This window comes from Molothrus ater, chromosome 2, assembly GCF_012460135.2.
Source record: "Molothrus ater isolate BHLD 08-10-18 breed brown headed cowbird chromosome 2, BPBGC_Mater_1.1, whole genome shotgun sequence".
NCBI classification, from domain to species: Eukaryota; Metazoa; Chordata; class Aves; order Passeriformes; family Icteridae; genus Molothrus; species Molothrus ater.
In genome coordinates, this window is record NC_050479.2 from 18,497,285 (window position 1) to 18,525,005 (window position 27,721).

General features: G+C 43.7%; 1 protein-coding gene across 2 annotated transcripts in view; it reads left to right on the forward strand.

Annotated features, from left to right (window-relative positions):
* The first annotated feature begins 750 nt into the window (after positions 1–750).
* The window catches only part of GPM6B (glycoprotein M6B), a 107,044-nt gene continuing 80,073 nt past the window's right edge, over positions 751–27,721 (forward strand). For both annotated transcript variants that reach the window (XM_036384969.2, XM_036384994.2), the window contains exon 1: positions 751–958. In XM_036384969.2, the coding sequence (XP_036240862.1) occupies positions 955–958 (4 nt within the window). In that variant the 5' untranslated portion in view covers positions 751–954. The remainder of the gene's footprint in view (positions 959–27,721) is intronic.

Below are 27,721 nucleotides of genomic sequence, written 5' to 3' on the forward strand. Positions count from 1 at the left end.
AAAGCTGACTTTGCCACTCTCTTCCATACCTGTCTTCAGTGTCTGTGAAGGATCACTCCTGTGTGACACTGTTATTTTTACCTCCAACATCTCTAGGTGTGGGGAAGGGGCTACCGGTAATCTCCTGAGGGAGAAGCCACCCATATGCCCCCGAACTACCTGGTCTGTTACTTCCAGGGTCCCGTTCACCGAATTTTCCCAAAGCCAAGACACATTCCTCGCAGTGCTTAAGGAGTGGCAGAGTGCCTGCGCGCACCGTCCTGCACGGCTGTGTGCCTGGAACGCCGCTCCGGTGGCAGCTCCCGCAGTGCTGCGTGACGCTGGGGAGCGGCATGAGACGCTTCCGAAGGGGCTGTGAAGATAAGAATCACATTGCTGAGCACGGGTACGGACAGTAATGAATGAAATGATGTTGTGTTTGAGCACACAGTGCCCTTGCCATTGTCACAGAGAAACATTAGGGGGCAGGTGCCTCTGAAGGTCAAGGGTGCCCGCAGCTCAGGTTCCCAAGGTTTCCCAGGCGAGAGGGTCAGGGGTTCTGCCTGCCCGCGGCGCGGCGGCTCGCCCCTGGCAGCCCCCGGGGACGGGGATGTCTCGCGGGAGGAGGACGGGGATGTCACGGGGGCGGAACCGAGCGCGACCCCCGCGCGGGGCGGCGGCCGCGGGGGGGCGCTGTGCCCGCTGCCCCGCGCGGCCGGACCGGCCGGGCCCCTGGGGCGGTGCAGGCGGGGCCGCCCCGCCCCTCAGCCCCTCAGCCCCTCCCGCCCCTCGCTCCCGCCGCTCACGCCGCAGGCGAGCCCAGCCGAGCCCGCCACTGCGAGAGCTGCGGCCGCTGCCCTCCGCCAGCCCGCTCACCCGGCACAGCCCAGCCCAGCCTGGCACGGCACAGCCCGGCACAGCACAGCGAGTCCCTGCCCTGCGCCCTCCGCACCGCCTGGACCACGCGAGCCGGCCATGGGTAAGCGAGCGCGGCTGCGGCAGAGCCCGCGCCCCGGACCGCAGGGGAGCCGCGGCTGCGGGAGGGTGGGCGCGGGGCAGGTGCGGAGCAGCCCCGGCGGGGGCAGCGGCAGCGGAGCCGCCTGTTGAGCGCCCCGGCGGCGCGGGGAGGGGGAGCGGCCGCCCCTCCGCCCGCCTCGCTCGGCGCCGCTGCCGCGGAAACTCCGCTCAGGGGAGCGGGAGCGGGGACGGGCGCAGGGACACCCTGTCCGGCGGAACAACGGGACCTTGCTCGCCAGCTGCAGAGCGCTCCCTTCCTCTGAAAGTAAATCATTGATGTGGACGATGATGATGATAACAATGCAGAATGCGGGATCTGTAGTTTCGGAGGCGGTTGTACGCAGCCGGCCCGGAGCTTCTGCATCCCGTGGTCCATCCCTGAGAAGCCGAGGAAGAGGCGCATTCGGCGGGGCAGGGGCGGCCGGAGCGTGCCCGGGGCTCTCCGCGGGTCTCGGTGCCGCCGCCCGGCGCTGGGGACTGGCTCGGTGTTCCCCGGTTGCCCCTCGGCATAGGGCGGAGCAGGAGGGGCGCAGCCCCTCTTCGCCAGACCCCCGTCCCCAGAGGTGCGGGTCAGCTTTTGCCGGGCTGCGAAGTTTGGTCAGGAGAGGGGGAATGGCCTCGGGACACAGGCAGGAGAGTGGAGGTGCTGAGCACTCCCGTGTGCCGGGCGTGATGCAGTTATTGGGTGTGAGCGCTGGGGAATCCTGCGGGCACTGGGGTAACGCGGTGCGCTGTTCCCTCGGCAGCGCTGGAGGGAGTTGGGTATGGGTGGAGAGGGGCAACTTTTGTTCCCAAACTTACGGAGAGGGTAGCGCTTGCGTGAGGGTGTTAACGGGAGCAGAAATGGGGCCCTGGCGAGGGAAAGGTCCGTGGTGTCCCTCGGCAGTCAGCACTCATCTTCAGCACTCCCATCCTTTCTGCGTGGGACTTCAGTATATGGGCTGCTTCCCGCGAGCTATCTTTCAACCAACAACACATCCAAATTAATTAAGCAGTAGTCAAAGTTGGGAGGTTTGGGAAAAGAAAAGATAGAGCTGTATTTTTCTCTCTTTGGTCTGGTTTGCCATTGGCATATTATTGCTTAGAGGTTGCAACTGCTAAAGCAGAGCTATCAGTGCGTGCCCGAGTGTTAATATGCACATACTGATGCTGGCACTCTCTCTGGTTTTAATTAAGAAGAAAAAAATTAATTACTCAGCCAAAGCTAAAGGAAGCTGACGGAATTCCTATGGTTGCTACTTTGTTAAATTAATTCGCATCACCTAATTCCCAAATGCTTATTAACTGATTTGTTCCCTAGCTTAGTGAAGATCAGACTCCTCTAGTATTAATGTCTTTTTACTAAGCTTTTTAGAAGTTTGCTACACCCCTTTTAGTGCACAGTAAAATACTGGTTCCTGTAGCCTCAGCAGCTCTGATGGTTGAAACAAACCAACCAGCTGTATTAGCTGTATTCTTTTCCTGTGTGAACTTTTGATATTAAATGAAACTGCAAAGTGGGCAGCCTCTCCTCTTGTCTACATCTTACTATCTTCTTCCTAACTTACACTTTTACTGGCATGGGTTGATGTCCAATAAATCTTGGAATAGGGAGGGAAGAGGGATAGAAACAAAGGAATGTTTTTACTTTCTTATTAAGGGAAGAGTATTGATTTCCATGTAAAATTGTTCTTAAATGTCTTTGCTGCTAAGTGTATGAAATTAGTTTTCCTTCAGTGAATTACACTGTTAGCAGTTTGAAATCAAAACGCTGTTTTAAATCTTCGTAAGTGATTCATCTTAAGAAGAAGCCCATCTTTATTTCAGCTGTAATAATCTTAAAAACCCACTAAAGTTAATCTTGCACATTGTGAGAATGCAACAGTATGTGAAGTACATAATTTATGTCCATATAGAAGGTGTTGTCCTAAATGTAGCAGTTGGGAAAAGGGGAGTAAAGACAAGAAAACTTTTCTTGAACATTTTGCTCATAATGATAATAATAACAACACAAAATTCCAAGGTCTGCTGAGTTCTTTGCTTAGAAGCATTGTTGGATGACCAAGCTGTGCCTGAGTTAATGGCAGCTTGGTCAGTCAGGAGAGGGGACTTGGAGCAGAAATTTCATATAAAGTACTTCAAAAAGAAGTCACAAAAAGAAGCCTTTGTCAGCTGGTCATCCAGTCCCCCATGAATACAACGTTTTGTTTCTGTCATTGCATAACTGTTGCCTTGGCACTAGGTAGACTGAGGCTGATGTGATTGTCTCACCAGGCCTTGTGTGGAGCCCCGGTGCAGTTATTGAGCTTCCTGACCTGATGGCAGGGATGTGTTAGACTGCTTCTCATTAAGACAGTTTGAGTTGTCCTTGCTCACACAAAACTTTTGTGTAGGACTGGCTTACCCAGGCTGGTTTTTTGTTTTCCTTTTTGGAGGCTGAGAGCTCTCTGCAGTCATTATTGCTCCTTGGGCTTTTGGCTCCCTCAGCACTTCTGAAATTTGGGCACCCTATTGCCAGCACCGTATGATAGGGTTTGCACTGGCTGGATGGAGGGTCCTCAGTAATGACCAGTGCATTGCTTGGTGCATCTCCTGTGAGAAGTCCCACCCATGGGCATTGTGGCACACACTCTCTAAAGCATAGTGTTTCAATTAGAAGGTGGGGAGGGGGGCTGTTGTTTTACAAAATGAACAAAAAAACACAAAAAAGTTTTGGTTCCTGAAGGTTTGAAAAGGATGATACAACATCATTTCTTGGGAACTGTGTGTTTTTGTAATTTTATGCTTTTTCTTCTTTGTACTCTCTAAGTTGTTGCTTTTTACTTAAAAGAAAAAAAAAAGTGGCTGGAGCAGTGTAGGTATATATATTATATTTGGGTTGGTTGGTTTTTGGAAAAGAGATATTGAGGAGAATGCTGTCTGCAAACAGAGGATGAAATTTTGCCCGTCTTTATGTGGGTTCTAGTCCCGTTTCTTTGAAGTCCCCTGCAGGAACTGCTGCCTTGTGGAGCCTAAAGGCCTGGGAATTCCCAGAGGTGTCACACTGGGGCCATCTCCTGTCCTTCACACCTTCTCCAGCCCATCCAGCTCCATCAGCAGTACTTGCTTCTGTGTCCCTGTAGTTCCTCCCTGCATCCTAGTACGGACCATCCCTTTCTTGTAGGCATTATCTTCAGGAGTTCCAGCTTAGGGGCTGTTGCCACCCAGAGAAATGGTCCTTGCTTTTACACTAAATGTGTCTGAAGTAGATTCAAATATTACCTAAACCAGTCTTTCTTCTTATTAACAGTTGGGGGCAAATCCTGAAAGAGACTCAGTCTACTTTCTTTCTATTCAGATATACATTTCATTCAGTTAGGAGCTGAAATCTTTACTGTCTAACATTAATAGTAAAATCTGATTAGCTGTGGTCATTAAGGGTGGCTGGATTTCAATCGCCAAGTGGTGTAGTCCATATTTTCTTAAATCATACACCTCTTAAACATATTTAACCTTATTAAAAGAAAAAAACTAATATTCAATTTGTCTTCTTATAAAACCTGTGAAATACAATATTTTGTACTGCTGCCCTTCCTCTATCTCCACAGTACCTGTTTGTGCTGTTAAAGGGTACTTAATTTGCCTTCTTACTGTAATCCTTCTTGTCTGAGAAGGGGGTGGAGGAGAAAATGGTGTGTATCCTAAACAATTTGTGTTTTCACTATATTTACAGGTTCTTCCTCATCCTCTCTTTTTAAGTGTGTGGTTCTGTAATACAGGATATCCTCCATCCTGTGTGTTAATTCTGTGTCTGATAGATCTTGAATTGTTACATTTCAGAAAAACATACTGGATGAGAAATTGCATCCCTGGGAGGTCTGAACTGTCAGTGCCTGATTGCCTGTCTTTTTCAGAGTGTTTATGGAATTTTTAAAACCAGTTGAAGTCTCCAGGTGTCTTCTAATCATAGCATATTTTGGTTTGAGCTTTTAAAATCAATTAATCCAACCCCTCTGCTATGTCCAGGGACATCTTTTCACTTGCTCAAAGCCCTGCCTAGCCTGATCTTGAACACTTCCAGGGAAGGAGCATCCAGAGATTGGGCATCCACAACTTCTCTGAACAATATTTAGTAATATCTAAAGTCCTTACTCTAAAAAACTAAGTCCACTGTCCATTTCAGGATAAGGTGAAAAAAACCTTGAAACCAAACCCAGTGAAGCCCACTTTCTGGTATCTCTTTTTTTCCTCATACAGCAGTATCACGTTATCTGAGTGGTGCACGTTTTCATTAGTGAGGATTTTTTTTTCTCTGAGGTACACAGTTGTTGAAGGCAGATGCAAAATAACTCCTCTTATTGTATTTCCACTGATAGATTTTGGTTAGAAGTGGTCTTTTCAGAAGTGGGAGAGCATTGTATCCAGTGACGTTTCCCTGAAGCAGAGCATTTGCTGAGGGAGCTGCTGTGCGTTGCTGCGTTACCTGGCTCCCCACAATGGCTGCTCTTCCCACTGATGGATTTCTCTTCTGTTTGCCCTCCCCCATGGCACCCCAGCTGTGTGTGCCCTTTGCCTTTCCCCATGCATGCACACAGCTGGTCCCCATGAGTGCCTGCCCCACAGCCCTTGCCCCTGTGTGCAGCTCCTCACGCCATTCCGGCTGAGGCGCCGAGTGCTTGCACGGAGCCATGGGAGCTGCCTTCCTTCCTCGAGCCCACCTGTGGAAAACTCAGTCTCTTTGTGGCCCCACAGTGTTAATGTTGTGGAAGATGATGGAGCACATGGGATCCTGCTGGGGTTCCAGTGTGGTGAGACATTTGGGAGGTCATTTTCCAGGTTGCTTAAGCACGCTTGTGGCTGCATTGGTTTGATAGAAATCAAGATTCTTTCTGTTCTCCTGGCTGGTCCCTTGAAATCCATTTGTGTACAAGTGCCTCTGGGTTTGCATTGGTGTGAGCAAATGTAAGGAAAGATAGTTTAGTTTCTGTGTGGAACATCAAAGATGGTTGTATTCAAGTGATGGGTCCCAGCTGAGCTGCAGCTGCTCTCTGTGGAGGTGCAGAATCCTGTGCAGGGAGGATTACTGGGTCAATACCCACAGTGGTCAAAGGGCAAAACAGAGCCCATCACATCCATCTCATAAGTTGGCTTCTTCCAGGTCATGTGCAATGTAGCCTGTGGTCCAACGGAAGCAAACTTGACCTGACAGTACCCAGAGAGGAATCCAGGTCTCCTGATCCTTTCCCAGCCTTTATTCTGCAGGCAGGCATGAATTTGAGATAGCTTTGGTACAGGGATGGCTGTGCCAGTCCAAATCCTACACCCCTCCCCTGTAAGAACAGTGGGCATCAGTGGAGATGTCACCATTCAGTGTAACAAATAGGTACCATCCTCTGTACCACTTAATTCTTAGCTGTTTGTTGCTTTCTCTTGCTGCTCTGTCTTGGTGCTTTGGCAGTCTTCCTCTCCATAATTATTTGTCTCTTGGGTTTTAGGCTCAAAAGCTTGCATGGGGAGTTGTGGCTTGGGAAACATTTACAAGCTACACAAAGAGCTATGAGAATTCAACATCTTTTGTTGTCCCTGGTTTTGGAGCTCTTTGATGAGCAGCAAATTTCAAAATGTGAATGGAGCTTATGTTTCATTAACAGAAGGATGTGCCAGCCCCAGAGCTATCAATAGATACAAACCTCAGTGCCTTTCTCTGCATCACTTTTGGGCATATTTGTTTTATGCTTTGATAGTTGTGTGCATGTCACACTTGGAAATTGTAGCCTAGAATTATATGTACAGAGAAGGACTTTCAGAAATGTACTTTAATTTTTTTTTAATTTTTAATTTTTTTTTTCCTGTGGGGAGATGTTGAAAAGGACTGTGGTTCAAAGCTAGCTGGGACTTGGATCATGAGCAAGACTGGATTTCATGAATTGATTTGAAGTATCCAATGTAAGATAGAGCCTTCATAATTTTGTTTGGGTTTTTTTTAATGTCTGTTAAGTGCATAGAGCAATCATTGCATTTTGCAGCCTTAAGCTCTTGTCTTTGAATACACTCCTTCAATGCCAGTGGAAATACAAGAATTGCCCTGGTGTAAACCATACATAAATCAGAGCTGGATTGCACTGAAGGCAAACAGGGCAAAAGTTTTGCAGGAGTAAGGAAGCAGCTGGCTTGCCTTCCAGGTGCTGGTTTGTGGATAAACAGAAAGGACACCTTGTGTTAACAATGCAGCTGGTCAGGAGATCCAAACCCAGAGTAAATGATGGGAGTTCAGCCAGAGGAGGTTTATGTTTTGAGTAGTGTGTTGGTTTTCTCAGTATTGGAAACAAACACTTGGGTTTATTGGTTGTTTTGCTGAGCTGGGGCAGTGGAGCCTGCCCTGATGGGTAACTGGGGAGGAATCTGACTGCCCCATGCTGCCAGCAAGGCACAGCTGACTGGGACTCTCCAATGTCTGGCTTTACCCTTTAGTCTGTGTTTTTGCCAGCTTACATGCTAACAGATTCATTGAGGCTTCTCATCCTAATGCTGAGTGTGTATCAGGGGAGCTGCTAGGTGCAGGTGAGCATTATTTGCCTGCAGTCACCTGCTGACACCCTTTGGGAGCCCACTTGGCTGCTGTTGGGTCTTAGCTATCACTTCAAGAGAGATTTCACACATTTTTTTAATTCTGTGGGTTTATATGTGTTTTCTGATTGGGCACAAATGTTTCATGGCATAAGACAGTGCTTTCATCAACTTAAGACTTCTTTTTAAGATTTCTTAAGTTCAAGGTTCTGCAAAATTCTGTAAGGATTTTCTGGAATGGAGTCCTTGGCACACACCATGCCAACAAACACCGTGCAAGTCTGAACTAGTGCAGAACACTGGCTGGATCTTCAATACTTTTTTGTAAATTCTTTACTAAAGTAGTTTTAATTTACTTGTTCTCTGTGTTTTCTGTATCTTATATTTGTACTTTCTTTCTTTGTTTTATTTTTTTTGAAGGAATAACTTTTGGAAGGTTTTAAGTGATTGCTACTTGTGTCTAAACTTATGCTTTTGTTACCAAAACTGTGTTGACATAAATGTCGTGCACTTTCCCAAATAAAAGCGTAAAATGAGTTTTTGTATTTGTTAAGCACACAGCTGAAAATAAGTCTGCCACATGGAACTTCCCTTGTGGGAAATTAAATGCTTTTCTTGAGCTGTTTAGGCATGCATTTTAAAAAAAGAAGTCATGAGGAAATAGAGATGTCTAGTGGGAGTATTTTGGAGTTCTTTTGGTGCAAGCACAGGGATCTGCTCCAGCACATCTGTCAAGAACCCACGACTTGCAAGGTGTGAAAACAAGAACACTTAATGCAACATCTGCTCGTGCTCTGTAACGGGCACAGGTACAAAAGCCTTGAAATCTCTGAGATATTTGTCATGCCATGTCAAGGGGATGTAACAGAATCCAGTCCATACAATTGTCTGTTACTGCCTGCTCTCCAGCCAGGGAAGTTATTAGGTACTAAAGCTGATAACAGTTACACTGAGCCAAAGTTTTGCATCAGCCAATGCAAGGAATGCAGTGCAGAGGGGGCTTTGCTATGTGTGGCTGATGTAGCCCATGTTAGTAATTATTTCCCTTATGCAATGTATACCTTCACTTCACAGACATTTCCCCATACTGTGCTGAAATTGAAGTGGTGGTTTCTCATGCTTGGTAGTTGTCTGATGAAAATCCCCCAATTCAGATTATGCCTGGAGACTTTAAGAAATAATGATGTGGACTAAAAAATATCCAATTAAGTAATAATTGCTGGGTTTAGCCTGCAATTTTTTGTTTCTCCCTTTAAATTATTTTTAAACAGTTTGAAAATACCTGTTTTTCTCCTCAAACTTTATCTAGGAGAAGCGTACAATAGATACTTCATAGATACTTACTTAACCTTCTCCTGAAATTCTTTGACATTTTTCATGTTATCTTGTTATTTGCCACTGATATGCATGCAACACCAAGCTTGAGAAATTGCTGTAATCTACCACATACTCAATTCCTTTTATTCATCAGTGGAAACCTCAGAAAAAAAACCAAAAACCAGAATAAGGAAGGAGTAAAAAAACTCTTGGGAACACTGATTTAAAGTAGCTGTGGCAGACTGAAGGTAGGTATTTGAGGAGTGGGTGGAACTGAAACAAAACACAAATGAGGTAGCAGCACGACTCAAGACTCAATTGGTTTCATCCTTAAACAGTCTGCAGATTTCATTAAAATGATTTTATTTTCCTGTAAAACTTTATTTGTGGATTTTTGATGTTTCCTATGGCTGTCATTATAAAATCTGCTGAATATTTTCCCATAACCATCAGCTTTCCAGCTTGTCCAGAATGGTTTAGGCTCTTCCCATTATCCTCGCAGAGAGGAAGTGCTGGATATCATGGTCAAACCTTGTTCCTTCCCTCCCTCCAGGCTGTTTTAGGTTTTGTGGGCAGGGATGTGTGTGGGTAGATAGTTCCCTGCCCCCCTCATTCCTGTTGGCATTTGATCCTCCACTGAAGACTTTCTCCATGAAGTGACATCCAGAAGCGCTTGCTGGTTTTTCACACGTGGTAGGTGAGCACAGCTGTGACTGTGACTTGTGCTTCCAAGTAAGCGATGTACCTCTCTGAGAGACAGAAAACAGGAGAGACTTTAAAAGAAACAGCTTTAAAATAAACAGAAGGTCAAGAGACACTTTCTTAAAGCAAAATTAAGTGCTTTACTGGGGGGAGGTTGGAGTCTCAGATTTCTATTTCCACAGTAACAAAAAGGCATGGCACATGTGGAATATTAAGTGTTGCTGCCAAGGCTAATGGAAATGTCCCAGCTGCTGTTAAAACCTGACATATAACTGTGTTAATTACTGCACACTGAGTCTTCCATTCCTATAAGAACATGCAAAAAAAAAGGTTCAGGAAAATGCCAGGGTAGTTACCCTGGCATTTAGTCAGCACTAGTTACTTGTCTTCCTTGCAAAAACGCATTTAGTTGATAAAAATGCTTTGTTTCATGTTTGATTAGTTGATCTTAGATAGCATTGGTATTTTTTGGCTGTAGAGATACCTGATTGGTCAGTATGATGGCTGTAGGATAGCTATCTGCTTTCTGAAGATTACCTACCCTTTTAGAAAGAACTATGTTCAAAGTGGTTAGAGAATTAGAAATGTCCCTTATTTGCCACAGAGTTGTTAGGGTTTAGCTGAGGGATGAGAATGGAAAAGAACCCAAAAGAAAAGAACCCTAAGAAACCCCACCAGTTACTTGGAAGTGTAGCGTCCTTGTTCATGAGTTATTCCTCTGGCCTGCTGATAGGGCTCTCTGTGCATGACTCCTGAGAAGAGACTGATGAGGATGTCCTGGTTTTGGCCAGTATTTTCTGGTCTTTCTTTGGTATTTTCTTTGCAGTAGCCATGAGGGGGCAGAGCCTGGAGCTGTGTGGGTGCATCTGAGTTGTTGTTCTGTACCACCTACATCACTGCCAGGGATAGAAGGAAGGGACTCCTGCTCCTGGGAGGAAGGTGGGCATGGCTTGTGGCGTGGGGAAGTGTGGCATGTGGAGGGTGTCTGCCACTGTTTTTCACTGTCCCAGGCTTGGTGAGCATTTTTGCCTGTTATACACTTCTTTTATTAGTGTTGTTACTGGTACTGTTCCTTTTCTTATCTTGCTGCTGTTTCTAGTAACTTGTTCTTATCTCAACCCATAATCTCTGCCTTTTGTTTCCCACCAGAGTGGGGGAGGAGGGGAGTGGTTTATTTTCTTTCTAGTGGGAGTACTATATTGGGGAGTGCCCTTCCTAAACCAGGACAGTGGACTTCATAAGACAACACAGAAGGGGAAAAGCAGTTCTCCAGCCAAAATGTGAGTTCCCAAAGCACTCCTTTCTCTTTCCCATCATATAAGGCAGGTTTATAAATTCAGAAAATGCCATCATGCTTGTTTAAGTTCTCGTCTACTGTAATCCTTTTAAAAATACTTGGTCCTTACAACTCTTGTTTTTTAGGGAAGAGACTGGTAAGATTAGTAGGAGGGAAGCATGCCTTTTTCCTTCCATATGTGTTGGTGAGCGTGACTGCTGTGCCCACTTCCCACATGGTCAGTAGTCTGTCTTCTTCTGCATGTGTGAAACATCCCTTATGTTGGCTCCTGTACCTTGTAAATAAAGTGTTTTCTATTGCCTTACTCAGAAAATATGTCAAGCTTTTTGTTACATATGCTTCATTGCTCTGACACTTGAGCTTTGCATTTGCATGTGGTTCTTAGATCTCAACGGAGAGAGATTTATTCTCCCTATCCAAGTTTAAACATAGGAGAAAAATCATGGAATTGTAGGATGGTTTGGATTGGAAGGTGCCTTAACGATTATCCAGTTCAAATTCCCCTGCCGTGGGCAGGGACATCTTCAGCTAGACCAGAGCTCCATCCAGCCTGGCATTGAACACTTCCAGGGATGGAGCATCCACAACTTCCGGGGGAGACCTGGTTACAGAGTCCCACCACCCACACAGTAAAGGTATTCATCCCAGTATCTAATTTAAACCTGCCCTCTTTTCAGTTTAAAGCATTACCCCTTGTCCTGTCACTACACTCCTTGGTAAAGGGTCCCTCCATATCTTTTCTGTAGGCTCCCTTCAGCTACTGCAAGGTGATACGAAATCTCCCCAGGCCTTCTCTTCTCCAAGCTGAACAGCCCCAGCTCTCTCAGCCTGTCTTCATAGGATCTCCAGCCCTCTGATCATCTCTGTAACCTCCTCTAGAGCTGCTCCAAAGGGTTGATGTCCATCCTGCCTTGAGGATGCTGCAGCCCAGAGCTGGGTGCAGTGCTCCAGGCTGGGATATCATACTGCCAGAGCAGAGGGGCAGACTTGCCTCCCTCAACCTGCTGGCCATGCTGCTTTTTATTCAGCCCAGAGTACAGCTGGCTTTCTGGGCTGCCAGTGCACTCTGCTGGTTCAAAGTCAATTTTTCATCCACCAACAGCTCAGGTCATTCTTGGCAGAGCTGCTTTCAGTCCACTCATCACCTGGCCTGTATGCAGGGCTGGACTCAGGTGCAGGACATTACACTTGGCATTGTTAAGCTGCCTTTATTTGCCATTTTAATGCTGTTTTCTTGTGTCAGGCTAAATCACTGACATTACAGCAGTGTCCCAGAATCTAATTTATCCTGAGCTGTTGCATGTGGTCCCAGAGGCATTCAGTACAGCCAGAGACATTTTGTGCACTCAGGTGACTTCCACGTCACGAGTGGGCTTGTAGCAGTAGCCTGTGCTCTTCTGTGGCAGACACAGATGGAACTGTGACACTTGAAGCCGTCAGGCTTGGCAGCTGTTGTGTGCCCTGCTTTGTCCTGAAGAGGACAGCTGGGAAGGGCACCCTGGTGACAAGGCTGCATCTCAGACCTTCCCCAGCACTTGGGATATACTGTGCCAGTGCTTCCTGCTAGGAGATACTGGCAATTAATTTAAAATCTTCCCCTAGGTCATCATGACTTTAAGGAGCTTTTGCACTTTCTCAGAAACTGCCTTTCTTCTTGAGTGTGACCTGCCAAGGCAGCTGGGTTTGTCTTAAGCACTGAAGTTAATGACACAAAACATGAAGCTTGAGAGGAGGAGATCAGGATTCCAGCACTTCTTAGCTGTGTACTCACTGTCAGCATCCCTTCTGTGGGACGACAGAATGATCAGGAGATTTTGTGGCTCCAGGACAAAGTGTAGGCTGTGGCTTGGACATCTGTGATGCTTTCTGAGTGGCTTTTGAGGAGGGTCTTCATATGGCTTTTCTGGGCTTAGTGTGAAGGAAGACAAGCATTCTTTTTTCTCCTGGTGTCTTTTTGTTGTTTGTTCTTTTATTTGTTTGTTTTATTAATGAGGTACAAAGGAAAATACGCTCTTCAGATGGAGCAGTAACATTGCATAAGAGGGCCCTCCTTGTGTGTGCAGGCTGCTGACACACTCTTTGTCTGACACACTCTTTGGTTACATCAAGCCCTGTGGAGTAGGTGTAATCAGAGGTAATGACAGTGCCCCTGTATGTGCTATGCCACAAGTTGCAGAATGTGCAAGTCTGGCAGTGTTCTGCCCAGCTGTGTAGCTTCTGTCCTCTCAGGATTATGTAGTAACCTAAACTTAACCTCTGTTCACATAACCCTAAACTGGCCATTAACTCAATCACACATGCAGACTTTTTCAGTCTCTTCATGAAGCTGTATGTGGGCTTACCTGCATTTGCATGGGAGGAGTTTGCTCCAGAATACCTTCCCAAATGTTGGTCCCAGCAGCTGTGTTCCCTGCAGACACGTGGAAGAGGCAGGGCAGCAGTTGCCAGCAAGCATCAGCACCATCTTTTGTTTCCCTCATAGCTATGGTGAGCCTGGATGTGAGAGCAGGAATGTATGCACTGGAGATGATTTAAGGAAATGTGCAGCACTGCATGCTAATTGATTCAGGTCATGGTCCTCACAGGATAAGTGCAGCAGCTTCCTGCCTCCCAAATGGTTCCTGTGCTTCTGATGTGAACCTCTTTGGCTCGTGCCAAGAAAAAAAAACTGCGTAGTAATTAAAATTAACCTGACCTGCTTTAGAGGAGCCTGGTTTGAATTAGGACATGATTATTAACTCTAGCAGTATTTGGCTTTGCTAAATCTTTCCCTTTGCTTGCACATCGTTCATTTCCTGCCATTCCATCAGCTCAGTAACTGGGGTGTTTCTGTTTATATGAGACCCCTCATCTCCTATAAAGAAGGAGGAGGAGACCCAGGCTTGGCTAACACAAAGCACAGGCCTTGGTGGGACTCTGTCAGGGCACAGGGCTTGGGGGGTGACAGGGTCTCGTGCTGTCCCATCTGCAGAAAGCCAGCACTATGGGAGTAGAAAATGGGCAGTGAAAAGATAACTTTGTGTGCATAACTGACCTGAAAGCTGTTCTTCTCATGGCTGTCTAAAATAGTTAACATAATTGGGCTGCCAGGAGTTTACTGCATTAAATCCAAGTCCTCTGAGCTTTAAGGGTATTGTCTTTTATATCTGTGTGTGGGAAATTCAAGAAAAGCAAGAGTGCAACAGAGTTTCAATCTCAAACCATGGAAGCTTCATCAGTTTAAAGGCTCAAAGCCCCTTGCTGGTGATTTTTGTTCCCATGAGCTAGATGATGTGCCTATTTTTTCTTTATACGTAGGTGATACCATTTTAATGTCTCTTCAGGCCTTCTTTGTTGGCTGGGTAGGTGAACAGGAGTTTTCATAATAAAATGCAGTAAAACCTTTTTGAAAACGATCATTTTGCATCTGGTTGTCTTTCCATCAGGTCACAGCTACAGAGTGCCAGTTTCAAGGTCTATCATATGAGAGCTGTGCTATTTGTTTTCCAAGGCATTTTTCAGACAGGAGCCATTGGCAGCTGCTGAAGTGTTTTCCCGAATTCTCCCCATGTGCAGTGCCTGGATGCCCTGATGCTCTTGCCTTGTTCTGCTGTGCCATACAGTGGTAAGGTCCTCCATGACTGATCTCTTGTGATGGAGTGAATATTCTTCTTTTTTCACCATTTGTTTGTTTTTACAGTGATTAAAAAGTTGGTGTTGGCAGAAAAACAAAAACCAGTGAGATTATTTTTTGATCCAAACAGGCAGGATAATTGAATTTAAAAGGTCTTTCTCTCAAAAAACTGAAATATTTTTTGGGAAAAAAGTGTTTAACATGCACATTGTGTTACGCTGCCCCTTTTTTCCCTCTGAAAGAATTGTCTCTGCAGTGAAATGAAATTGATCCTTAGTTTGAAGGCTTGTATTGGGCATTCCTTCAGCTTGGGGACGATTGGAAAGGAAATCAAATGTGTGACTTGTACAGAGAGGCTGTGTTTTTGGCTCTGGTTCTCCCTGATTCTTCCTTTGAAGTTCTAATTTATCTTTAGAAGACATGAGAAATTAGAGGTCACTAAACATAATCTTCTGTGCTCCTACAAAATCATTAACCACTTATAATACCTAAACATGGCAGTCCCTTCACCCTTTTTGAAGAATCACATTTTTGCAAGATACCATTAACCCCCACTAGCTGTGTAAGGTGTCTCATGTTCTCTAGAGAGCATCTCTTTGATGTCTCCTTGCTTTCTGTGCAAGGATCAGTGTCCTTCAGAGAGCTGCAGATGCTTAGTTCTTTAACATTGCAAAATCTTTGCTCTTGGATCCTGCTCCTATCCAGCCATTGTCTGTTGTAGTCCTTGAATGCTGAAAAAAAAATCACAAGACTTGCTATTATTTTGGAGGCTTTTGTTTGCTGTTTGTTTTCTGAGCATTTAGTGACTGGTACTTACTTCAAATTTTCCTTCTTCCATGGTGATGAATGGAATTTTTTTTTTTTTTTTGTATTTGGTAATAGAAGATGAAGGCTTTCGTGTATGCTTCAGAACTGGGACTTGAGCTGGGCACCTGATCTTGATAAAGTTGCTGATGGTATTGCAAGAGGCAATTCAAGTGCAGCTAGCATGTTTCTTCTTATGAAACTCTGGTACCTTTGCTGTTGCTTTGGAAAATAAAGGCTCAATGTGTTCCATCTACCTGCCCCTGCTTTTTATGCTCTTCTCTTTTGTACAGGCATTACTGTTGCAGATCTATAGGAAAGCACAAAGCCTAGGCAAGCACTGAGCCTCCAGAGCCTATGAAAGACCTGTGTTTTAAGGAAGCATATCTGAAAGGAAGTTGTGGAAACAAAACAGGGATCTCTTCTTTTGGTAGGTGGTACCTGTTTGCTGTCTGGAGGAGAAATACTGTGGTATACCACAGGGACAGTACATTTTGAATTCTGAAAATACTCTGAAATGGCTTTCTCCCCCCATCGCTTCCACTTAGTCAGACAAGATCTTCCTATTTATTTTCTTGATTTGAGTGATGTTATGTTCTGATACTTCAGTGCATTCCCTGTTGGGTCATTAAAGAGGCTCCATCAGTTGTTACATCTTTGTTACAAATGTGTAGTTTAATACCAATAAATTTGAGTGTGGGAATGGGGATTTTCATAGTATGCCATTAAGGAAGTGTTTCAAGACTGATGTAAGGGTCATATTCTTTTGCTCTGCAAGCTCTGCATTTTTCAGGCAGACTTTGCCATAACAGAGCAGTTAGGAAGCAGTGGTTAGTGGGTCAGACAGGCCCAGGGGGCTAAATTGGGGTTTGCTCAGCCAAATGTTAGTGCTTTCTAATCAACGCTGAATTTTGCGTGCAACATTCTCTTCCTTCCCCAAAGCCATAACAAAAAAAAGGGTGTTCAATTGGGTCATGCACAACATCTGTCCTTTGCTAAAGCAGCTATGGAGGTACCCCAGTGAGGGAAGAGAAGCTGCCTATAGCTGCTGTTAGAGCATCTTTTCACCACTGTGGATTTGATGGTCTGGGATTAGCAGCTGTCGATGAAAATCTGTGTGCAGTCCTCAAACCCCAATTTAGAAGGAAAAGGAGAATTTCCTTTCAGATTTTCTGCTGCATTATTACAATTGCAAAATTCCAATAAAACTGTGTCATGAGAATTGGAAGTGCAATTAATTTGCAGTGCTGTGAAATAATTGCATAGATTTCTTTTTGCCCTGTTCAGCTTCCTTAGGTGTTAGGCTGCTTCACACTAAGGAATTGTTTTGTCAAATCTCTCTGCTGCCACCTGTTCAGTCTCCAGTAAATGTAATTAATGTGATGGTAAGAATGACAGAGGCTTTGGCCTCTCTTGTCTAGAGGGTTTATGTATTCTCTGCCACAGACTATGTGTTAATTGGTCTATCCTGATAAGTTTCAATTTGCTTTGGTACAGACCTTTTTTGAGAAAAGGCTCCATGGAGGCCAATTTAACTTTTTAAAAGTTCAGTGCAGTTAAAAAGCCTCAGTGAACATATAGTGCAGGCATCTTTGACTTGAAGTTTTTAAGTTCAGCTGAACTTCTTCCAATTAACGGGAGTTTATTGAATTCATCACCCAAAGCAGGCTGAGTCTGTACTGTATTTTAAGCTAAGAATCATGATTTACCAGATACTTACTGGTGGCTGCTGCAAAGGAACAAAAGAACAAAAACTGGTAATTTTCTTTTTTAAAGTTCTGAAGTAATTCACTCTTCCATGAAGAGAAATATGAGGATTTGCTTTGAAGGGACTCAAGGATGATTGAAGTCCAGCTCCTGGCCTTTCACAAGACAGCCCCAAGAGTCACACCATGTGGGTGACAGTGTTGTCCAATCATTTCTTGAAGTCTCTCAGACTTGGAGCTGTGACCATTTCCCTGGGGAGCCTATTCCAGTGCCCAGCCACCCTCTGGGTGAAGAACCTTTTTCTAATATCCTGTGTAAACTTTCCCTGACACAACTTTATGTTGTTCCCTTGGGTGTTATCACTCAGTCACCAGAGACAAGAGAGACCACAGCCTGCCCCCGTGCTTTCCTTCGTGAGGAAGCTGTAGACTGCTGTTGCTTCACTGTTGCAAAGAACAGGAGAGTTAACCTGCTTTTGCCTTGTTTTGGGTGAAGAGCTTAAAAAATAAAAGAAGTAATTATTTATAGGGGGTGGTTTTCTGCAAAATATTGTGGCAGAGGATGACTTTCCTCTGAAAGGTCCAAAGCCAAATAGTTTTAAAGGTAATAAAGACTGAAGTGGGTAAGTCCTCTCTGGAAAGCCTGGACTAGTTGTCTTCTCATAATGCTCAATGTTGGCCTCTCCTTTCCCATTATATTAGCAAGCTGCAGAGAGGCAGTGGGTGCACGTGGAAGTATAAAATGCATATTGATAAAACCCCAAAAAATCAAAAACCCAAATATGCTAGAACACAGAAGCAAATGTGCATTTATTTAAATAACTGATTCTCAGAGGAGAGCTGTGTTTCAGGGTACAATCTGTTGGTGTCACATCCTGATTAGTATGAAAATTCATCCCAGTTCAGCAATGCACTGATAGACAGGTCTCCTCAGATGCACCAACAAGCAGCCTTGTGAGCCTGAGAGGCAATGCTTGGTGTACTTGGCAGCAGAACATACAGGGAGTCTGCTTGCTCAGGTTCTCTGTGTGCATGCTCGTGTTAAAAGACATGTTGGAAAACACCCGTGCGCAGCAGGCAGGATTTAGCTGATTTGGGACTTTGCAGTAGTGATTTATTGCTATTGCAAATGCTTGCTTGCTTTAATGGACAGGAAAAGTCGTATTTTGTGTTAGACTTAGAGGCAGAAAGAAAATGGTTTGGGACAGTGTATAAAGCATGACTTGGAATAATTTTTATTTGGCTGAAACATTGCATTAAAGACCAAATTAAAGACTTCCTTAGCTTCATTTTTCAGGTAAGTAATTACAGAAATATGCATTGATATGTGATAATCCAAGAAACAACTTCTGATTATAATGAAATCTACGAAACATGATTTATGCTATGAGCACAATCTTGGAGATGTGATTGAAGATCACCACCATGGAAATTAAGTACAGTGCAATTATTAAGCTTACGCAGAGAAATGATTTGTGAAAGCATGATTACTGGCCCCTAACAGATGTTTCAGTCTAGGAATGGGGCAATGTGCATACAAACTTTGACTTGGAATTCTTTTTTTTTTTCCAGAACCACGCAACACTTTGTTTTTCTAACTCGGTTTTTACCACTGGTTTCTATCTAGTAACCAATTGTAATAAGAAAAAAACTTGGTCTCTGGTGGAAATTGTAGTATAATTTCAAATGTTATGCTGTTTCATAGTTGCAAAATACATTAATAAAAACCAGGGTTTCTGACAGTCACGTGTGTGTTGGGAAGTACTTGTATTGATTACAAATTACAAGGACTGCAGCAGAGCAGGCTTTTCTGAGTTGCGTTTTTCAGTCTTTTGTAAAAACGCAGAAACACCCCCAGATGTGAGTTAATTTTTCAGTAATGAAGTGCTAGCAATTACTTTTACTGCAACCTTCCTGGGTAATAATTCTTCTATAGATAACTCCCCTTGTATGTGCATCTAATGGTATCAATGCTGTAATGCACTATTTCAAAACTGCATTATATTGTGAATAAACTTTCATCTCTGAAATGCAGAAACTCCTTTAGATACAACCATACTTAAACCTACATATAGCAGCTAGGTGGCAGAAACTGTGCCTTTTTAAAAGAAAGTGGTACTATAAATGCAGCAGTGTTGCTTTGTAGTGACTGTTCAGTTTCTTTAAAAGAAAAAATTTTGTGATACCTTTGTATTGCCAGAAATGTGTCCTTTGAAAAGACAACAGTAAGCAACTTCCTTCAGTTTTATTGATGGTATCTTTTCTCTAAGTGTCTCAATGGTCAGAAATACATTCTTCTGTTGCATACCTGCCATCTATGTGGTTATAAAAGAAAAATAGCTGAGAGATGTCACCTTGTGCTTTCATAACTGTGGCATTCTCAATGTCTGCTATTTACCTGTCATACCTTACACACCTATATATACATACAACAATTAAACATGTAAGTGTGCCCCTGTAGATCAGAAGCTTAGGGTGTTAACTATTTAAAAGCAGGGACTGTTTCATGGGTTTGTTTATCAATGATGGCCCCGTCTGCCGGCTTTTTCCTCTGCATAAAATGTTGTCCCAGCAACGTGTGAAGGTGCTATCTAATCTGTGAGCTACCTGTGCTGTGGCAACAGCAAATAATATTTTAGCATGCACCATCTTATCAAAGTTACACCAGTTAGTTTGTTTTAAGAGTCCAGTGGACTTACTGAAGAACGACTAAGTTATTTTGTGTGACATTTTTGGGAAATAAGTCCCTTGTTACAAAATGGGGTATTTAAGAAAACGCTTGAGGATGCAGAACTTCTGACCTCTCTAAATGAACACTTCATGTGCAACAGCTCTCTTAACTCTTGGCTTTCCAAAAAGCTTGATTTCTTAACAGCCAGGTTGGTTAGAATTTGCAACACATGAACTGGAAGGTGGTTAATTTGTCATGATGTTTAACCTTTATTAAATGGGACACTAAATAGAATTGTATAACTTTACTAGACTCAGAAGACAACATGCAAGTTTTCCCCATAGCTGAAATTATCAAGAGCAGTGTGTCCTAAAGGGCAGTGAGAGGGATTAGGGTATCTTACATGTATTGAACATTGAGGAACACAAGTCTTACATAGCAGTAGAATACTTTGTAGGGTTATTGTAAAACCCTTTCAGTCACTCTTGCTTTTTAATGTCAGTTTTATACATTAACATTGTTAAGAGAGGATTATGTTTTTGAGTACAGAAAGTGTTGTCTGATTAAAATGTTCTTGAGAATCTTCCCAAGAGCTTTTCTTTATAAGAACAAGCATATTGACTTAGCAAAATGCTAAGCTATTCATTAAGGCAATGTGCTGTAGCTGCCAGACTCAAGTGATTTACATGAATTTGAAGTCATAGCTGTACCTGCTTCTTGGGTTTATGGCTTTGAGCAAGTGAGTTGAATTCTTTTAGCCCACTTCTCCTTCATTTGTTTACATATTCATTTACATATGTTTATATTTACATATATAAGGTGCTTTATGGGCAATTATTGTCTTCAAAATGCTTCAGTGCCTAAATGGAGGGTGATGCTGAAGAAGTTTCTCTGTGGAAACACGTGACTCACAGTTGCAGATTTTATTCATACTTGTTCTTAGCATTATCAGCTAGTGTGTGTGTTTGCACTCTCCAAAGGAGTGATGTCTGAAAAGGCTCATAAATCACATCCCTTTGGTTTCTTCTGTTGCAACCATGAAGTGGAAGACTGGGAGGCAAAATGAGCTGTAGCTGAAAAAGAGGCATTGCCTTGCTTTAAGAAACCAATGGCAGATTTTTCCTGCAGTTTAGTTTCCTTCCAGCATTCTCATGGCACTGTCCTCTCTTTCTATGTGTGCTTGTCTAAATATGAAAGACTTAAAGTTTTTTATCATTTTAGAGGAGACAGACAAACAAAATGACAAAACAACCCCAAAAACTAAGCAAGAAAAAACCATGCAGAAGTCTACTGCCAGTTTGGAATTTTGACTTGAAGCTCTCTTGGGGTTCTTCCACCTCTGGAGTTTCATAAATATGAAGCGTGTCCCAGCTGCCAACCAGCCTGTAATCGGTTTTTGTTTTCACATGGGAAGGCTGAATTCCATGGTCATCCAGACAACAGCGGGACCTCAGCCTCTGCTACATGACTGAGAAGAGGTGGCAGACAGTGTTTTGGGTTTTGAAAAGAGTAGCTGCATTTCCTGGAGTTCCTATGCTTGGCTACTCTTGAATGGAGAAGCTCTTGTACTCCTTCCTGGTCTTGAGACATGCAGTCTCTTCCTCTTTGTTTACCCATCTTTAAAGACTGAGTTTTTCCTTGTGCTCTGCTAGTAAAGTCAGTGTATTCTGTCAGTGGCCATCCAAAGGAAGGGAGAGAGCCTGCATCTGGAGCAGGGAGGAGGTACATCTGCTGTGGGGCCCTGGTCCCTGCTCCGTGGTGACTGAGTGACCTGGGTTAAAGAGGAGAGGGAGCGGCTGGTGAGCAGGCGGATTACACTTAGGGATGGGAAAGGCTGCACATGGAAAAGTGGAAAGTCATGGGAAAAGAAGCACTCCTTGCACATGAGGTTAATAAAGAAAAGAAAAAATTGTCTAAACGGGAAGTGAGTTAAAATTTGTGCTTGGGACCCTGTCAGTTAAATCTTGATTTATCTCTTCACAGAACTTCTGTATGTAATTCAATATATTATTACTGCCATAGATGTCAGTATATGCATTTTATTTTGGATACGTAATGCTAGTAATGCAATGTGGCATAAATCATCTGGAATTTAAACTCATGTTGTGCCCATTTCACAATTTAGTACTTCTTTCCACTGTTAACTTGAGTTATGGTTTAACATCTGTTGGGACAAATTGGGCTACATGGCCAATTGTGAGAGGGAAAGAGTGTGTGACTATTACTCATTACAATTTTAAGTCTAGCTAATTTCTCTTTGTCTTTCTCCCTCTCTCATTTCATAAACTAATCTCAGTCTTGGCTTTAGAGCCACTGATTTGCATGTATGAACAGTTTCTCACCTGAGCAGCCTCTTCTCTAGCCTTGTGGAAGAATTCCTCATGAATTTAATACAGAATTCACAGTCTGGTTTAAAAGAATTTGGGAAGCTGTGTCAATGCTTTACATTTCTCAAGTACACAGGTCATCATGGTATTTTCAGGCCAGATTCTGGTATCTCTTCTTCATCAACAGTTTTCACTGCAAAAAGGTCCAAATCCAAAGGCTGAATGTAGCAGATCTAATAAAAGCAGCAGAATTTTACTCTTTTTGACTTTTACCATGTCCACTGTGAACTTGAATAATGTTTTTTCATCATGTTTGTGAGATAATCCTTTTTTTTTTGTTCTGCTTGATTTATTTCTAACAACTCTGAAGGCCAATGAATATGGTATTTTCTGGAATGAAGTGTGTGTTTGGAGGCTGGGGGGAGTGTCAAGCTGTTTTTTGTCCTTTTGTTTTGAACTCCTCTTCCACAGAAGACGCGGTGTCCTACAGACAGATAGAACAATGCTATATTCCGCTTTAGCGTCGAATCACAAGCAGGGGCTTTGGAATTAAAGCTGGCGAATTGCCTGGATATGTCCAGTTTTTAACAAGCACTGCTTTGTGCATTAGCACCCTACGCTTCCTCCCTCCCTCCCTCCCCCTGGTGCTGCCACTGAAGAGAGGAGGAGAAACAAAAAAAAACCAAAAAAAAAAACCCAAACAGAATAAAAGCATCTGTTAGAGTGAAAATGGGGAAGAAAGAAGGGATGAAAAGGGCAGGAAAAATGTATGCCAGAACAGCTGTCAAATTTGTCAAAAGAGCTGGAGAGCTGGATATTTTAAGTTAGTCACACTCTTGAGTATCTGATTACCTATGTATAATTTTTTTTTTTTTTTAATATTAGGAACAGTGTAGATGCAACACAACTTTTTTGTACAGAATGCAGCTCAGTTTTCATCAGGATGTTTGAATGCTCGTTTACCAGGACTTTGTACCCAGGCATGAGCATGTGAAAATTTGACACTCACATGTTCCTTCAGGGAAGGGCACAGAAGCTGATAAAGGCTCTAGAGAGTGAGTCATATGAGGAGTGATTGAGGGGGCTGGGGGTGCTCAGCCTGGAGAAAAGGAGGCTCAGGGGAGACCTTGCTGCTCTCTACAACCACCTGAAAGGAAGCTGTAGCCAGGTGAGGGTTGGCCTCTTCTCCCAGGTAACCAGGATGAGAGGTCATAGCCTCAGGCTGTGCCAGTGGAGGTTCAAGTTGGACGTCAGGAGGAATTTCTGCATCAGAAACATTTGTTAGGTGTTGGAATGGATTTCCCAGGGAGTGGTGGAGTCACCATCTCTGGAGGTGTTTAAGGAAAGACTGGACATGGCACTCAGTGCCGTGGTCTGGTTTGCAAGGTGATGTTCTTAGGTTGAACTCTGTGATCTCAGAGGTCTTTTTCAACTTAATTGATCCTGTGATTCTGGGATTCTTTTTTTGAGTCTGCAATGGAACATGTGTTGTGGTGAGGAATATAGGTTATTATTGAGCATAGTAGCTAAGTCAGGGTTTGACAGACTTCAAGGTACACTTTAAAACAGCATTTTATTAAATATTATTATTTGTGCTGCCTTTCTTCTTAATTTCTTGAAGAATAAATAAATGGAAGTGCCAAGCTCACAGGATTATTCTTCTTGAAAGAGATCGGTGAAAGTATTTATCTGATGACCTGAAAGACAGTTACCCATGAAGAAAAGTACCGTCCTACTGTTGGTAAGCTTATTGACAAAATGGTAGGTGAAGAGCCCCTTCTGACCCCCTGGTACCCTGTTTTACTTTGGTCAAGCAGTGTGATTGATTGCAAATCACCATTGAGGTACTATTTTTACTCACCTGAAAAAATGTTTGTCTGGTACATTTAATGCAATGTGACATTTCAGCCTACCCACAGAGAAAGTTTCAGATTTAAATGAGGATATGTTCCTAAAATCAATTGTCTTGCAGTAGCTGCATCCAGTACTGCACTCCAAAGAGGAAGGAATTGTGAACAAGTGCAAATAAGCCAACCCTTTAATGAGAGAGGGGATAACGAGGAGGTGGCCCTCTGTGCTCCCCAGCTGGGCTAAGCTCATGGGAGCTGGTGTCAGCAGACAAAGCTGAAAACTGAGAGCTGTGAAGCTAAACAGAATTCTTGTAATTCTTTTGAACTGCAGGCAAAATTATTTGTCAGTGAAAATTGTACCAGAGGAATGTATAAGCTTAAATATTTTCAGTGTAGAGAGCAAAGGGAAATCTATAGTCAAGTAAATGACCATAACAGATGGTGGGTGTTTTCTGCATTTGCATTTTATTTTTGACCCAGGAATGAGGCTCTGGAGCAAATCTCATTTATCCTTTGGTTCAAATCTCAGAGCAGTCCTGGAGTCCATGACCTGGTTTCCTTTTGGATGAAAATGGCCTGAAATTTGCCCTCCAGGAGGGCACTTGGGAAGTTCCCACCATTGAGGGTTGCTCAGTTCATGGGATCAGGTTAGAGTTGGTTTGAAGTCACCTCCTCTCTCCTGAAAGTGCATGGGCACTGAGACCTCAGCAGTCACTGTTCCCCCTGCAAGTCTGCTGTTACTGCTTTGCAAGTTTACTTTTCTCTTGAACCTCCAGTGGCTACTTAAAACATGTTGACTAAGCTATAGATAGGTTTTTTGGTAACTTTGCACGTGGTTTTGTCATGCATACAATATGCAGGTCTATTTTCAGAAGATGCATAATCTAAGTTTTTTAATTTATTAAAAGATGGAGGATAAGTAAGAAATCAGTTTAAAGTAGTTCTTGGTTTGAATGAAGAGCCCATCATTTTAATGCACTCCAACACCTTCAGTATTTATCAGTTAACTAAAACAACTGTATATCAAATCTGCCAGCACGTGTGGAGCTAGTAAGCAGAAATAGTTGCATCTGATCACTCTTGACCATGTGCATGCTGTATTTTAAACTTGCATGTGATCTGCCACGTGCTGCCAGTGATGTACACTCGTTTTGGCTCAAGTCTTTGTGAGAAGGTGCACGTCTGAGGGAAGCTGGAGCGTGGGGAGCCCTTCTGAGGAGCTGGCAGGTCTGGGGAGCTCACACTTGTCCCTCTCTCTGCAGTGAGGGTGGGCTGTAGGTGCCAGGGCAGCCATGGGCTCACCTGGCTGCCTTCAGCAGCATCCTGAGGGATCCTGCAGCGTTGGTGAGGTCGGAGCACTTGTGCTTGGGCTGGCTGGTGCAGCCTGGCAGTGTGCTGCTTTGGCAGGGCTGTGCAGGGCCAGCTCTGGGAAGCACCTCCTGGCCCCATGGGTTAAGGTGGTTTTTTCCCCAAATCTGAATTACTCTCTCTAAACAACTGGACTAGCAAATAAATAAAATGAGCAGGAAAATGAGAGTTTACAAACAAAAAGTCATTTCAGTAGTCTCTAATTGTGGGTACTTAGCTAGGGACTGCTGCTAATCTGATGACTGCTGCTAATCTGACTGACTGCTAATTTGTCTTTCTTTGAAACCTAACCAAAAGCATAAGCTTCTTGAGTATATGCTGCACACAATAATCATGTAGGTGATAAATCTGTGTAAACCTCAGCTTAGGTTTTCAAAGTTTCAGAGGTAGTTTTGTGTAGCAGCATTTTGCTTATGCGGAAAGCTTAAGAAAGTATTTTATTTAGTTTTTGATTTGCTTTTATGGCACATCTCTTTCCACCCACCATAACTCCCCAGCTGTGCTTGAATAGCTGATCAGGGTTCAGAGTAGTATCTGTGCCAAGGAAATGGTGCATGTGAAAAAATCAGGAGGTAAAAGTTATGTCACAAGGGAGTCAAGTTAGTGTGACTCATTTCACTCTGGCCTTTAGATCTGATGATTTTTTTGATTTTAATTAGTTTCGATAGTTTTCCCTTTAAACTGTGTTTTGGTTTGGCAGAGCAGACTTGGTGAACAAGTAAAACAATCAAGTGATGCTGAAATGGTGGTGCTGACTAAGCTGTAGCAGTTTATTCAGGTAGAAGGGCCACCAAGCTGATCAGAGGGATGGAGTACCTTTGCTGTGAAGGAAGGCTGACAGAACTGGGTTTGTTCAGCCTGCTAACAAGTAGGCTTTGGGGTGACCCAATTGTGGCCTTCCAGTGCCTGAAGGGAGCCTACAAGAAAGATGGAGAGTCTTTACAAGAGCATGTAGTGACAGGACAAGGGGGAATGGCTTCAAACTGAGAGTAGATTTAGATTAGGTATTAGGAAAAAATCTTTACCATGTGGGTGGTGAGGCACTGGACCAGGTTTCCCAGAGAAGCTGTGGATGCCCTATCCCTGGAAGTGTTCAAGGAGCTGGAGCTCTGAGCAGCCTTGTCCAGTGGAAGGTGTCCCTGGCCACTGTAGTGGGACTGGAATTAATTTATCTTTAAGGTCCCTTCCAACCCAAACCATTCTATGATTCTATGATATTTTAGTCAAAATGGAGACATACCATGGCTTGTTGCAGCCCAGCAGTGGAAACCCTCATCTCTTGCTGGGCCTGGTGGGAGCTGTGGCTCTTGTGCAGGAGGTGCAGGTCTGCTTGGGGCAGGGCTGTGCGCACCAGCAGGTGCAGCCAGAGGTGGCCATGTCTTCAGTGCTGTGGCTCGTTAGGGTTGGTTCTGTGGAGTGAAACCACTGCTCCCAGTGTCCCTGCTGAACATTTTCCTGGAGGGTGGAGGGTCGTGTCAGATTAGCTCTGGTTGGGGTGCTTTGTGTGCTCCTGGAGCACACGTCTGGGTTTAGTTGCACCAACAAGGAAGTCATTTTGTGTGCTCTGAAGCTACACCACAATGTGGGACAAGAGGAGTGGCAAGGAGGGATGACTGGCAGTTGTGTCAGAAGTGCATTTATCTCTTAATCTAAATAGTAATTGTTAGGGTGTTTTTGCTCCCAGCTGTTCGGTCTCTGTGTGTTGTTATAAGAGGTCAGTGCTGATTTTGCCTGTTGAATTTAGCATTAGTGTTCCCTGGCTATTTAAAGGATCACTGCAGTGTCCCTAGCTTTTTGTTTGGTTTTGGCTGAAGCATATCACTTAGTTATAATTCACATGATATTGTCTGTCACTACTAAACTGCAGCGTTGCCCTTGTCAAACTTGGCTCCAGCTGTTCACCAGAATGGTGTGAATGGTGTTTGAGTGTGCACATCTGGTCATTTTGGAACAGGTTTAGTACATTCTTTTCTGTTTTAGAGTTCAATTTGCAGCTGTAAAGCAGACAGACACAGCACTAAATTACTCAGTTTCAGATAAATGCTTTCTTTGTGACTGCTTTGTGAAAAAGATTTATGGCAATACTCTGTATCCTGATATGTTTCTTCCCCTTCTTCTGCTACTTGCCCAAAGTCTGATATCCTTCAACTTGTGTGTTAGTCTTAGCATCTACTTACCAAGTATATAATTATTACCTAAGTTGAAGATACACATTGTGTAATCAAAGCAATAAGCTGAAGTGGAAATTTAAATTGCATACCTTTTGGCAACTGTAGAAATTGAGAAAAATTTAAAAATTGAACTTTAGCCCATGAGTACCAGCAATTTCTCTGTCCTGCACTTCAGGCAAATTTTTTGTAATACTCTTAAAATAAAGCTAGGAAAAGGACTTTCACTGTCGTGGGAGAGTCTGAAATTGATTCAGAAAAAGCAAAATTAGATTTTTTTTTTTTTTCCTAATAGAGTTTCACTTGGATGTGTTTCAGTTAGTAAGGCCATTTTTCAGAGGGGAGCATGTGCAAAGATAATTACTGATCTGGTGTAG